The sequence below is a fragment of the Lolium perenne genome, chromosome 7, assembly GCF_019359855.2.
Source record: "Lolium perenne isolate Kyuss_39 chromosome 7, Kyuss_2.0, whole genome shotgun sequence".
NCBI classification, from domain to species: Eukaryota; Viridiplantae; Streptophyta; class Magnoliopsida; order Poales; family Poaceae; genus Lolium; species Lolium perenne.
Window position 1 is genome coordinate 28,255,555 of NC_067250.2, and position 15,287 is coordinate 28,270,841.

Here is a 15,287-nt window from a genome sequence, read left to right on the forward strand (position 1 = left end):
CGGAATTAGACGAAATCAACGCCCAGGGTCCTATTTTGCCACGAAGCTTCCAGAAGTCCGAAGACGAGACGAAGTTGGGCCACGAGGCAGCCAGAGCATAGGGCGGCGCGGCCCCTGCCCTGGCCGCGCGGCCCTATGGTGTGGGCCCCCCGTGCCGCCTCTTGACCTGCCCTTCCGCCTACAAATAGCCTCCGTGACGAAAACCCCAGTACCGAGAGCCACGATACGGAAAACCTTCCAGAGACGCCGCCGCCACCGATCCCATCTCGGGGGATCCAGGAGATCGCCTCCGGCACCCTGCCGGAGAGGGGAATCATCTCCCGGAGGACTTTACGCCGCCATGGTCGCCTCCGGTGTGATGTGTGAGTAGTCTACCCCTGGACTATGGGTCCATAGCAGTAGCTAGATGGTTGTCTTCTCCCCATTGTGCTATCATTGTCGGATCTTGTGAGCTGCCTAACATGATCAAGATCATCTATCTGTAATTCTATATGTTGCGTTTGTTGGGATCCGATGAATAGAGAATACTTGTTATGTTGATTATCAAAGTTATATCTATGTGTTGTTTATGATCTTGCATGCTCTCCGTTACTAGTAGATGCTCTGGCCAAGTAGATGCTTGTAACTCCAAGACGGAGCATGACTGCTCGATAGTGGGTTCATGCTGCATTGACACACAGGACGGTGACAGAAAGTTCTAAGGTTGTGTTGTGCTCTTGCAACTAGGGATAAAACATTGATTCTATGTCTAAGGATGTAGTTGTTGATTACATTATGCACCATACTTAATGCAATTGTCCTGTTGCTTTGCAACTTAATACCGGAGGGGTTCGGATGATAACCTGAAAGTGGACTTTTTAGGCATAGATGCAGTTGGATGGCGGTCTATGTACTTTGTCGTAATGCCCAATTAAATCTCACTATACTCATCATGATATGTATGTGCATGGTCATGCCCTCTTTATTTGTCAATTGCCCAACTGTAATTTGTTCACCCAACATGTTGTTTGTCTTATGGGAGAGACACCTCTAGTGAACTGTGGACCCCGGTCCAATTCTCTTTACTGAAATACAATCTACTGCAATATTGTTCTACTGTTTTCTGCAAACAATCATCTTCCACACAATACGGTTAATCCTTTGTTACAGCAAGCCGGTGAGATTGACAACCTCACTGTTTCGTTGGGGCAAAGTACTTTGGTTGTGTTGTGCAGGTTCCACGTTGGCGCCGGAATCCCTGGTGTTGCGCCGCATTACATCCCGCCGCCATCAACCTTCAACGTGCTTCTTGGCTCCTCCTGGTTCGATAAACCTTGGTTTCTTTCTGAGGGAAAACTTGCTGCTGTGCGCATCATACCTTCCTCTTGGGGTTCCCAACGAACGTGTGAGTTACACGCCATCAAGCTCTTTTTCTGGCGCCGTTGCCTGGGAGATCAAGACACGCTGCAAGGGGAGTCTCCACTTCTCAATCTCTTTACTTTGTTTTTATCTTGCTTAGTTTTATTTACTACTTTGTTTGCTGCACTAAATCAAAATACAAAAAAATTAGTTGCTAGTTTTACTTTATTTGCTATCTTGTTTGCTATATCAAAAACACAAAAAAATTAGTTACTTGCATTTACTTTATCTAGTTTGCTTTATTTACTGTTGCTAAAATGGCCAACCCTGAAAATACTAAGTTGTGTGACTTCACAACCACAAATAATAATGATTTCTTATGCACACCTATTGCTCCACCTGCTACTACAGCAGAATTCTTTGAAATTAAACCTGCTTTACTGAATCTTGTTATGCGAGAGCAATTTTCTGGTGTTAGTTCTGATGATGCTGCTGCCCATCTCAATAATTTTGTTGAATTATGTGAAATGCAAAAGTATAAGGATGTAGATGGTGATATTATAAAATTAAAATTGTTCCCTTTCTCATTAAGAGGAAGAGCTAAAGATTGGTTGCTATCTCTGCCTAAGAATAGTATTGATTCATGGACTAAATGTAAGGACGCTTTTATTGGTAGATATTATCCCCCTGCTAAAATTATATCTTTGAGGAGTAGCATAATGAATTTTAAACAATTAGATACTGAACATGTTGCTCAAGCTTGGGAAAGAATGAAATCTCTGGTTAAAAATTGCCCAACCCATGGACTGACTACTTGGATGATCATCCAAACCTTTTATGCAGGACTGAATTTTTCTTCGCGGAATTTATTGGATTCAGCTGCTAGAGGTACCTTTATGTCCATCACTCTTGGTGAAGCAACAAAGCTTCTTGATAATATGATGATCAACTACTCTGAATGGCACACGGAAAGAGCTCCACAAGGTAAGAAGGTAAATTCTGTCGAAGAAACCTCTTCCTTGAGTGATAAGATTGATGCTATTATGTCTATGCTTGTGAATGATAGGACTAATATTGATCCTAATAATGTTCCATTAGCTTCATTGGTTGCACAAGAAGAACATGTTGATGTGAACTTCATTAAAAATAATAATTTCAACAACAATGCTTACCGGAACAATTCTAGTAACAACTATAGGCCATATCCTTATAATAATGGCAACGGCTATGGTAATTCTTATGGGAATTCTTACAACAATAATAGGAATTCACCCCCTGGACTTGAAGCCATGCTTAAAGAATTTATTAGTACACAAACTGCTTTTAACAAATCTGTTGAAGAAAAGCTTGGGAAAATTGATATACTTGCTTCTAAAGTCGATAGTCTTGCTGCTGATGTTGATCTTTTGAAATCGAAAGTTATGCCTAATGAGAATCATCATAACAAAATTGTTACTACAGCAAATGCCATCCAAGTTAGAATTAATGAGAATATAAGATTAATGGCTAAACTGCGTGCTAGGTGGGATAGAGAAGAAAATGAAAAACTAGCTAAAGAGAAGAATGTAGCTAAAGTTTGGACCATTACCACCACTAGTAATGCTAATTCTACACATGTTGCTGCACCTCCTACTAATAATAATAAAAGAATTGGTGTTAGCAATGTTTCCACTTCTAATGCAAAGCGCGAGAAACTGCACAAATAGCTAAAATCATTGAAACTGCCTGTGATAAAGCTGCTGAAATTTTTTCCAACATTGGGGATGATGATCCCATTGCTTTAGATTATAATGGTTTGAATTTTGATGATTGCCACATCTCTGAAGTTATAAAGTTCTTGAAAAAACTTGCTAAAAGTCCTAATGCTAGTGCTATAAATTTGGCTTTCACGCAACATATTACAAATGCTCTCATAAAAGCTAGAGAAGAGAAACTAGAGCGCGAAGCCTCTATTCCTAAAAAGCTAGAGGATGGTTGGGAGCCCATCATTAAGATGAAGGTTAAAGATTTTGATTGTAATGCTTTACGTGATCTTGGTGCAAGTATTTCTGTTATGCCTAAGAAAATTTATAATATGCTTGACTTGCCACCGCTGAAAAATTGTTATTTGGATGTTAATCTTGCTGATCATTCTACAAAGAAACCTTTGGGGAAAGTTGATAATGTTCGCATTACCGTTAACAATAACCTTGTCCCCGTTGATTTTGTTGTCTTGGATATTGAATGCAATGCATCTTGTCCCATTATATTGGGAAGACCTTTTCTTCGAACTGTTGGTGCTATCATTGATATGAAGGAAGGTAATATTAAATATCAATTTCCTCTCAAGAAAGGTATGGAACACTTCCCTAGAAAGAGAATGAAGTTACCTTTTGATTCTATTATTAGAACAAATTATGATGTTGACACTTCGTCTCTTGATAATACTTGATACACACTTTCTGCGCCTAGCTGAAAGGCGTTAAAGAAAAGCGCTTATGGGAGACAACCCATGTTTTTACCTACAGTACCTTGTTTTTATTTTGTGTCTTGGAAGTTGTTTACTACTGTAGCAACCTCTCCTTATCTTAGTTTAGTGTTTTATTGTGCCAAGTAAAGTCTTTGATAGAAAAGTAAGTACTAGATTTGGATTACTGCGCAGTTCCAGATTCCTTTGCTGTCACGAATCTGGGTCCACCTCCCTGTAGGTAGCTCAGAAAATTAAGCCAATTTACGTGCATGATCCTCAGATATGTACGCAACTTTCATTCAATTTAGGCATTTTCATTTGAGCAAATCTGGTGCCATTTTAAAATTCGTCTTTACAGACTGTTCTGTTTTGACAGATTCTGCCTTTTATTTCGCATTGCCTCTTTTGCTATGTTGGATGAATTTCTTTGATCCATTAATGTCCAGTAGCTTTATGCAATGTCCAGAAGTGTTAAGAATGATTGTGTCACCTCTGAATATGTTAATTTTTATTGTGCACTAACCCTCTAATGAGTTGTTTCGAGTTTGGTGTGGAGGAAGTTTTCAAGGATCAAGAGAGGAGTATGATGCAACATGATCAAGGAGAGTGAAAGCTCTAAGCTTGGGGATGCCCCGGTGGTTCATCCCTGCATATTCTAAGAAGACTCAAGCGTCTAAGCTTGGGGATGCCCAAGGCATCCCCTTCTTCATCGACAACATTATCAGGTTCCTCCCCTGAAACTATATTTTTATTCCATCACATCTTATGTGCTTTGCTTGGAGCGTCGGTTTGTTTTTTGTTTTTGTTTTGTTTGAATAAAATGGATCCTAGCATTCACTTTATGGGAGAGAGACACGCTCCGCTGTAGCATATGGACAAGTATGTCCTTGGTTTCTACTCATAGTATTCATGGCGAAGTTTCTCCTTCGTTAAATTGTTATATGGTTGGAATTGGAAAATGATACATGTAGTAATTGCTATTAATGTCTTGGGTAATGTGATACTTGGCAATTGTTGTGCTCATGATTAAGCTCTTGCATCATATGCTTTGCACCCATTAATGAAGAAATACATAGAGCATGCTAAAATTTGGTTTGCATATTTGGTTTCTCTAAGGTCTAGATAATTTCTAGTATTGAGTTTGAACAACAAGGAAGATGGTGTAGAGTCTTATAATGTTTTCAATATGTCTTTTATGTGAGTTTTGCTGCACCGGTTCATCCTTGTGTTTGTTTCAAATAAGCCTTGCTAGCCTAAACCTTGTATCGAGAGGGAATACTTCTCATGCATCCAAAATACTTGAGCCAACCACTATGCCATTTGTGTCCACCATACCTACCTACTACATGGTATTTTCCGCCATTCCAAAGTAAATTTCTTGAGTGCTACCTTTAAAATTCCATCATTCACCGTTGCAATATATAGCTCATGGGACAAATAGCTTAAAAACTATTGTGGTATTGAATATGTAATTATGCACTTTATCTCTTATTAAGTTGCTTGTTGTGCGATAACCATGTTCACTGGGGACGCCATCAACTACTCTTTGTTGAATTTCATGTGAGTTGCTATGCATGTCCGTCTTGTCTGAAGTAAAGGAGATCTACCACCTTATGGTTAAGCATGCATATTGTTAGAGAAGAACATTGGGCCGCTAACTAAAGCCATGATCCATGGTGGAAGTTTCAGTTTTGGACATATATCCTCAATCTCAAATGAGAAAATTATTAATTGTTGTTACATGCTTATGCATAAAAGAGGAGTCCATTATCTGTTGTCTATGTTGTCCCGGTATGGATGTCTAAGTTGAAGAATAATCAATAGCGAGAAATCCAATGCGAGCTTTCTCCTTAGACCTTTGTACAGGCGGCATAGAGGTACCCCTTTGTGACACTTGGTAAAAACATGTGCATTGTGATGATCCGGTAGTCCAAGCTAATTAGGACAAGGTGCGGGCACTATTAGTATACTATGCATGAGGCTTGCAACTTATAAGATATAATTTACATGATACATATGCTTTATTACTACCGTTGACAAAATTGTTTCATGTTTTCAAAATCAAAGCTCTAGCACAAATATAGCAATCGATGCTTTTCCTCTATGGAGGACCATTCTTTTACTTTCAATGTTGAGTCAGTTCACCTATTTCTCTCCACCTCAAGAAGCAAACACTTGTGTGAACTGTGCATTGATTCCTACATACTTGCTTATTGCACTTATTATATTACTCTATGTTGACAATATCCATGAGATATACATGTTATAAGTTGAAAGCAACCGCTGAAACTTAATCTTCCTTTGTGTTGCTTCAATGCCTTTACTTTGAATTATTGCTTTATGAGTTAACTCTTATGCAAGACTTATTGATGCTTGTCTTGAAGTGCTATTCATGAAAAGTCTTTGCTTTATGATTCACTTGTTTACTCATGTCATATACATTGTTTTGATCGCTGCATTCACTACATATGTTTTACAAATAGTATGATCAAGATTATGATGGCATGTCACTCCAGAAATTATCTGTGTTATCGTTTTACCTGCTCGGGACGAGCAGAACTAAGCTTGGGGATGCTGATACGTCTCCGATGTATCGATAATTTCTTATGTTCCATGCCACATTATTGATGTTATCTACATGTTTTATGCACACTTTATGTCATATTCGTGCATTTTCTGGAACTAACCTATTAACAAGATGCCGAAGTGCCAGTTGCTGTTTTCTGCTATTTTTGGTTTCAGAAATCCTAGTAACGAAATATTCTCGGAATTGGACGAAATCAACGCCCAGGGTCCTATTTTGCCACGAAGCTTCCAGAAGTCCGAAGACGAGACGAAGTTGGGCCACGAGGCAGCCAGAGCATAGGGCGGCGCGGCCCCTGCCCTGGCCGCACGGCCCTATGGTGTGGGCCCCCCGTGCCGCCTCTTGACCTGCCCTTCCGCCTACAAATAGCCTCCGTGACGAAAACCCCAGTACCGAGAGCCACGATACGGAAAACCTTCCAGAGACGCCGCCGCCGCCGATCCCATCTCGGGGGATCTAGGAGATCGCCTCCGGCACCCTGCCGGAGAGGGGAATCATCTCCCGGAGGACTTTACGCCGCCATGGTCGCCTCCGGTGTGATGTGTGAGTAGTCTACCCCTGGACTATGGGTCCATAGCAGTAGCTAGATGGTTGTCTTCTCCCCATTGTGCTATCATTGTCGGATCTTGTGAGCTGCCTAACATGATCAAGATCATCTATCTGTAATTCTATATGTTGCGTTTGTTGGGATCCGATGAATAGAGAATACTTGTTATGTTGATTATCAAAGTTATATCTATGTGTTGTTTATGATCTTGCATGCTCTCCGTTACTAGTAGATGCTCTGGCCAAGTAGATGCTTGTAACTCCAAGAGGGAGTATTTATGCTCGATAGTGGGTTCATGCCTGCATTGACACCGGGACAAAGGATGTGAAAGTTCTAAGGTTGTGTTGTGCTGTTGCCACTAGGGATAAAACATTGATGCTATGTCTAAGGATGTAGTTGTTGATTACATTACGCACCATACTTAATGCAATTGTCTGTTGCTTTGCAACTTAATACTGGAGGGGGTTCGGATGATAACCTGAAGGTGGACTTTTTAGGCATAGATGCAGTTGGATGGCGGTCTATGTACTTTGTCGTAATGCCCAATTAAATCTTACTATACTCATCATGATATGTATGTGCATGGTCATGCCCTCTTTATTTGTCAATTGCCCAACTGTAATTTGTTCACCCAACATGCTGTTTGTCTTATGGGAGAGACACCTCTAGTGAACTGTGGACCCCGGTCCAATTCTCTTTACTGAAATACAATCTACTGCAATACTATTCTACTGTTTTCTGCAAACAATCATCTTCCACACAATACGGTTAATCCTTTGTTACAGCAAGCCGGTGAGATTGACAACCTCACTGTTTCGTTGGGGCAAAGTACTTTGGTTGTGTTGTGCAGGTTCCACGTTGGCGCCGGAATCCCTGGTGTTGCGCCGCATTACATCCCGCCGCCATCAACCTTCAACGTGCTTCTTGGCTCCTCCTGGTTCGATAAACCTTGGTTTCTTTCTGAGGGAAAACTTGCTGCTGTGCGCATCATACCTTCCTCTTGGGGTTCCCAACGAACGTGTGAGTTACACGCCATCAGTCAACACAAAACTCAATTACCTCCTCATTTCCATAGCCCTTGGCGATGCTTCCTTCTGGCCTAGCACGGTTACGAACATATTTCTTTAATATTCCCATGAACCTCTCGAAGGGGAACATATTGTGTAGAAATACAGGACCGAGAATGGAAATCTCATCGACTAGGTGAACCAGGAGGTGCGTCATAATATTGAAGAAGGATGGCGGGAACACCAACTCGAAACTGACAAGACATTGGATCACATCGTTCTGTAACCGTGGTAGAACTTCTGGATTGATTACCTTCTGAGAGATTGCATTGAGGAATGCACATAGCTTCACAATGGCTACTCGAACATTTTCCAGCAGGAGCCCCCTCAAAGCAATCGGAAGCAATTGCGTCATAATCACGTGGCAGTCGTGAGACTTCAGGTTTTGGAACTTTTTCTCCGCCATGTTTATTATTCCCTTTATATTGGACGAGAATCCTGACGGGACCTTCATACTGCTCAGGCATTCAAAAAAGATGACCTTCTCTTCTTTGGTCGTAGCGTAGGCGGCACGACCTTGAAACCGTTCCGGATGCCGGTCATCAGGGTCTTTCAAACTTTGCTGGTCCTGCCGTGCTTCCTTTGTATCATTTGACTTCCCATACACGCCCAAGAAGCTTAGGATGTTCACGCAAATATTCTTCGTAACGTGCATCACGTCGATTGCAGAGCGGACTTCTAGGACTTTCCAATATTCTAGCTCCCAGAATATAGATTTCTTCTTCCACATGGCTACGTGCCCGTCAGCTCCCTTCGGAACTGATTGTCCGCCAGGACCCTTTCCAAAGATGACTTTCAAATCCTTGACCATATCAAATACCTCAGCACCAGTGTGTTCCGCAGGCTTCGGCTGGTGATCTTCCTTGCCGTTGTAATGCTTGCCTTTCTTTCTTACTGGATGACCTTTCGGAAGAAATCGACGATGCCCAAGGTACACGTTCTTCTTACAATTTGGCAAATGTACACTTTCAGTCTCATGTAAGCAGTGCGTGCATGCATTGTATCCCTTATTTGACAGTCCCGAAAGGTTACTAAGAGCAGGCCAATCGTTGATGGTTACGAAAAGCAACGCTCGTAGGTCAAATTCCTCTTCTTTGTGCTCATCCCACACACGGACACCAGGTCTGCCCCACAGCTGTAAAAGTTCATCAACTAATGGCCTTAGGTACACATCGATGTCGTTGCCGGGTTGCTTCGGACCTTGGATGAGCACTGGCATCATAATGAACTTCCCCTTCATGCACAACCAAGGAGGAAGGTTGTAGATGCATAGAGTCACGGGCCAGGTACTATGGCTGGAGCTCTGCTCGCCAAAAGGATTCATGCCATCCGTACTTAGACCAAATCTTATGTTCCTTGCGTCAGCTGCAAAATCTTTGAACTCTCTGTCGATCTTTCTCCATTGCGTTCCATCTGCGGGGTGTCTCAACTCCCCGTCCGACTTACGGTCCTCTTTGTGCCATCGCAACAACTTGGCATGCTCTTTGTTCCTGAACAGACGTTTCAACCGTGGTATTATAGGAGCATACCACATCACCTTGGCGGGAACCCTCTTCCTGGGTTTTTGGCCCTCAACATCGTCACCAGGGTCATCGCCTCGATCTTATAACGCAATGCGGTGCATACCGGGCATTCATTCAAATTCTCGTATTCACCGCGGTAGAGGATGCAGTCGTTGATGCATGCATGTATCTTCAGAACCTCTAAACCTAGAGGGCAGACAACCTTCTTTGCTTCGTACGTACTGGCGGGCAACTCGTTATTCTTTGGAAACATATTCTTCAACATTTTCAGCAAGTTTTCAAATGTCGAGTCAGCTACACCTGCCTGTGCCTTCCATTTCAGCAAATCCAGTGTGCAGCCCAGCTTTTTCAGACCATCATCGCATCCGGGGTACAGCGCCTTCCTGTGATCCTCTAACATGCGATCCAAATTCTCCCTCTCTTTTTCAGTTTCGCAGCGTCTCCGTGCATCAGCAATGGTCCGACCAAGATCATCAACGGGATCATCACGTGCCTCTTCTTCACCTTCCCCTTCACATTCCCCTTCACCTTCAGCATCCTCCATGAAAGTATCACCGAAATGAGCAAGATAGCTTTCATCGATGAAATCATCCCCTTCTTCATCTTCTTCCATTATAACCCCTCTTTCTCCATGCTTGGTCCAACAATTATAGCTTGGCATGAAACCGTGCCTAAGCAGGTGCATGTGAACATCTCTTGAGGAAGAGTAACCCTTCTGATTCTTACAGTTAACACATGGACAGATAACAAAACCCCCCTGCTTGTTCGCATTAGCCACTACGAGGAAATCTTTCAAACCCGTACTGAACTCGCCGGAGAGTCGGTTACCGTACATCCATTGTCGATTCATCTGCATTATTATAATATAAAATATATAATTAACCATCATGCATTTGTTAAACTAACTAGCTACAAACAATATAAATTAAACAATGAACTACACACACATACATATTTTATCAACGACACATCAAAGGTTCAAGTTGCTAACCGCGATCGAGGAGGAAAAAATAAATGAGAAAGCTCAAGTGTGGCTCCAACACTTCATATCATGTTTGTTTCATGCTCTTGGGGCATTTCATCAAACACCTTATGTGCATAAGAGGAACCAAAAGCAAACCTAACATCCACTTGTGAAGTTTGTGAAGAGAATGGCTCCAAATGGCTAAGTGTTGGCTGCTGGATGGGTATATATAGGGGAGGGGCTTTAGTCCCGGTTGGCCTGGCCAACCGCGACTAAATGCCTTCGGGCACCTTTAGTCGCGGTTGGCCAGACCCCCACGTGCACCGGCTGGCCACCGAGCGCCCTGGGCCCAGGCCTTTGGTCGCGGTTCGCCTCCCGAACCGCGACTAAAGGTCCCATTAGTCGCGGTTCCTATAGCTTCGCGACTTATGGGGCTCACCGGAAGCCTGTTTTTCTACCAGTGCTAGCACATGTTTCCAAAGATTATACAGTATCCAATAGTAAATGAATTGATCTCTAGCACATATATATTTCCAAAGAATTAATCGTATAATGATGCCGTTCTGTCTCGTGCCTAAAAAACATTTACAGAAGAGATAGGCTTAGTAGAAGCATCCCCTAATACAGAAAAAGAACATTTGCTCTCTGGAAACACCTTAAACAATGATTGTAAGTATGCAATATTTTAGTGTGCTCAGTAAAAAAAAGCACTATTCCAACGCCAACAAAGCAGAGATGTACTTGCCTTGCTAGTCCATACCCCAAGTTCCAAGAATCTGGAAAGAGTTCAGCTGCATCCGTACAGTACATTAAACTGAAAATCCAGATAGAAACTTCTTTTTAGAATATATTCAGAGAGGAACCGATATGGTATCAACTTGCTACCTGTGCCGGAGCCGTTGATTGAGGAGGCTCGAGCGGAGCTTGTCCGGATCAGGTATGGCGAAGGCTGGATGGAAAGGGGAATCAGTCAAAAGCATGGCCTTTCCTTAGCCCCAAAGTTTAGGCAAAATGTGCGGCAGCCAAAACTGCTGGACGGCCAGGAATAGTGGCGGAGCTGGATGAATCAGTGTCCTTGGATGAATGGGCGGAAGCACATAATGGGGGTCTTGAATTTATAGGGTTGAAGCACGGAGTAGATGAAGAGATGTCGCACGAACGTTTCTTGGAGGCGCTGATCAAAAGTTTTTTCGTATTTCCGTTTTGAAGAAGCATTGAAAGAGCATACCTCCATATAGGAACAACTTCTCGTATACCTCCATTGATTTCCGATGCAGTCGTTTCTAAAGGAAATCTGGGAGAGGGACAGATAGGGGAACACGTCGGTGGCTATTCGTTTTTTGCGGCAAAAGGCACTGGAAAAGAAAAGTGGTAATGGGCCGGTTCCTTCATCAGATGGCCATAAAAGGGGCTCCAGTAATGGGTTGCATGTTTCGCTCAGAAGGTAAATGTTGGAACGGACAGAATAGGGATTTCTGAAAGAGAAGAAACTGAAAAATGATGAAGATGGCTGAGGTGTATAGTTGTGTGACACTGTGGGGTCGCTGAGGTGGCATGCTTGCATGTTGAGAGAATTGGGATCACCTATTAAGAATAGAAAGATTTACTTGAAATTAATTATTGTCCAACCGAGTAGTGGGGAATTTTTTCCATAAGATTGAAATTTATTTGAATCTGCTTGTAGTACCAAAATGGCCAAAATATCTTAACTGAAAAGCAAATACACTTCCCCATGTGGTGAAACCACTAGAATTCGTAAATTTGCACAGAAAGTGAGAGCCAATCTGCGAGCGAGGATTCTTTCAAGGATCATCGACGTTAACGTGATGATCAAAGTGGTTTTGAATTTTGGCGTCGGAAATATCTCACCACGTCTGAAATAATTGGGTTTTAGTAATATTCATTTGACTATGACTTAAGTCCAAACAAAGCTTGAAGAATTTGAATTCATGTGTTCTACTGAAATATCTCAACCGAAAATCAAATATTTCCATATCTACTGAAATCACTGACATTTACAAATATTTTATTAAACTTAACTGGAAGTTATAGTCATTCTGCATACCTTGCGCAAGGATTGTTTGAAGGATAACAACCCATATATTGTTCGAGTTTTTGCAGGGACCTTCTCCACGAGTTCACCACCAAATGCAGGGGAGTGAAGTACAGTCTGCTACGGGCAATGGCTAAGCTGCTGGAGCTTGACGACGACTACTTCATCGACCAGCTTGGAGAGAAAGCTGACACCCACGCTAGATTCAGCTACTACCCGGAGTGCCCAAAGCCCGATCTCGTGTTCGGCCTCAAGCCCCACTCTGACGGAACCGTTCTTTCTATTCTCATGGTCGATCAAAGCATCGGTGGGCTACAAGTCCTGAAAGATGGCACCTGGTTCGATGTACCGATCGTACCTCGCACCCTACTGGTCAACATAGGAGATCAAACTGAGGTAAAGTGTCACATGCTTTTAATATGAAAAGGTCGCATACGTTAACTTCCAAACATAAAAGGTGTTATAGACTTTTTGTTACCACGTCCCAAGCTCTTGGTTGATCTTATTGAAATGTTTGTTGCACAGATAATAAGCAATGGAATCTTTAGGAGCCCTGTGCATAGGGTCATAACAAATGCTGATAGAGAGAGGCTATCAGTGGCCCTATTCTACTCCGTTGATCCCGAGAGAGAAATCGAGCCAGCAGCTCAGCTGGTAGATGAGAAAAAACCAGCATTGTATAAAAAGGTCAAGGTCAGGGATTACCTTGCTGGGTTCTACGGTCGCTTTTCTCAAGGAGCAATGGTTATCGACACAGTGAAGATATAACTCAATGTACGAGGTGGTTTTATGCATAAATTCTGGTAATTGTGTACCACTAGCGAGTAGTGAATTTTATGGAGTTTGTTTCATATGTTGCCAAAAGTTGGTTGAGGAGATAGTCTTGATCCGAACCGTTTGAAATCTTTAATCTTGTTCCATAAGAATTATTAAATTGTTGTGGACAAATGTTTTGACTCACTTGATCTCTTCTACTACTATATTCATAGCCTCATAGGCTCTTTTGTGCAAGAAATGCCCTAAGACTATTATCTGAAACCCGCCCTTTGAAGAACACTGTTGCAAGAAACATAAATGAAACACATGTCCTTTAAAAGTTCAGCAACATCTTTGTTTTGGACTCCTCGACAGCGCGTTGTGAGAAAAGTTCGATGCCGGCGCTAGGTCTCCTGCCTAGCAAAGCTCGTGCCGGAGAAAACCTTGAAAAAACCCAGCCGCTTGTAGAAGCAACGGTCGGGAGGTTGTCGACGTAAATAAGAAGATGATGGAGACCACTATCTCGAGAGATCGATGTCCTAGATAAGCGAGTACGAAGAAATACTTAGAAATAATCCAAGCTTCGGCCAGACTGAGATGGAAGACAACAAACTCGCAAGTTCCTTGACAAAGCCATACCTGGCTAAGCTTTGTCAGGCGGAGGCGGAACTTGAGGACTCAAATACGCAGCGACATCACTAGACGCTTATTACGACAGATCTAATACCCCAACGATCAACTCCAAACTCTAGCGCGTCGACGCTCATCTGAGAAAGAACACATATCCTAGACGAACCGAGGGACCTTAATTGTCGTCGCCCCCGGTGCCACTACACGGAAGGCGAAGAACTCAAAGACCATACAACAACCTCTCATCCGATCCGAGGTTCCCTCACCCTCTAACCATCATAGCGGCCTGCAGAGGGCACGGGAACCAGCAGTGGTAGCGTAGTGACCGTGGCCGAGGGTAAGAGCTGATCTCCTTAGACCGTCCATCGTACAAGAGCCCTAAGAAGTTTTGTTGTAGGCATATTTACAGGCTCTTAATTGTACTTCACATCGTAATCTTGCATCACAATCCGTGTATCTCGGCACCCGCGTCGCTCCGCTCTGGGGCGACTCGAGCGGCGACGAAACCCTAGCCGCCGAGCCCCTCCTCCCCCGCCTTCCTCCCCCTTGCCGCAGCCGGAGGAGACCGCCGGAAAGCCGGCGCGAGCTGCCAAGGACGGTGGCGGCAAGGATCTCGCGGCTCTGCTTCTCTGGCGGAGCGCTTCGGCACCCGGGGCGGCGGCCTCGTCGGGTGAGGGCGGTGCGGATCCTGGTGGTGGGAGGCGCTCGCCGGTGCTGGTGACCATCCTCCTTGGTCGCGCGGGCGGCGAGGGGATGGTGGACGGCGGTTGCAGCGCGGGGGTCACCCCAGTTTGACCTCAGCCAGATCTGAAGACGACGCCTCCGCAACACGTGGATCCCACTCCATGGGCTTCGGTTCTTCCGGATCTGGAGCTCTCTCGGGGTGGTGGGGCGGGGCTCTGTCTGGGAGAAATCCCCAGCCGGCGGCGGTGGCCCGGCGGCGGCGACGTCTTTGATGCCGCTTACCTCCTTGGGGGCTACGTCGAGGTACATCCCTTTCCCATCTTTCCCTTACCCGGGTGAAAACCCCAAGTCCTTCGGACTGGGCGGTGATGTCTACGCACGCTTCTATTCCTGTAGACAGTGTTGGGCCTCCAAGAGCAAAGGTTTGTAGAACAGCAGCAAGTTTCCCTTAAGTGAATCAACCAAGGTTTATCGAACTCAGGGAGGTAGAGGTCAAAGATATCCCTCTCAAGCAACCCTGCAATTACGATACAAGAAGTCTCTTGTGTCCCCAACACACCTAATACACTTGTCAGATGTATAGGTGCACTAGTTCGGCGAAGAGATAGTGAAATACAATTAATATGGATGAATATGAGTGGCAATAACAATCTGAAATAAATATGGCAGCGAGTAAACATGCGGTAAAACAG

General features: G+C 43.6%; 1 protein-coding gene across 1 annotated transcript in view; it reads left to right on the top strand.

Annotated features, from left to right (window-relative positions):
* LOC127317996 (protein LATERAL BRANCHING OXIDOREDUCTASE 1) overlaps nt 1-13,485 on the top strand; it is a 38,045-nt gene extending 24,560 nt beyond the window's left edge. The window contains exons 3-4 of the mRNA XM_051348605.2: nt 12,594-12,921; nt 13,051-13,485. Coding sequence (XP_051204565.1) covers nt 12,594-12,921; nt 13,051-13,293 — 571 coding nt within the window. The 3' untranslated portion in view covers nt 13,294-13,485. The remainder of the gene's footprint in view (nt 1-12,593; nt 12,922-13,050) is intronic.
* The last annotated feature ends 1,802 nt before the right edge of the window (nt 13,486-15,287 follow it).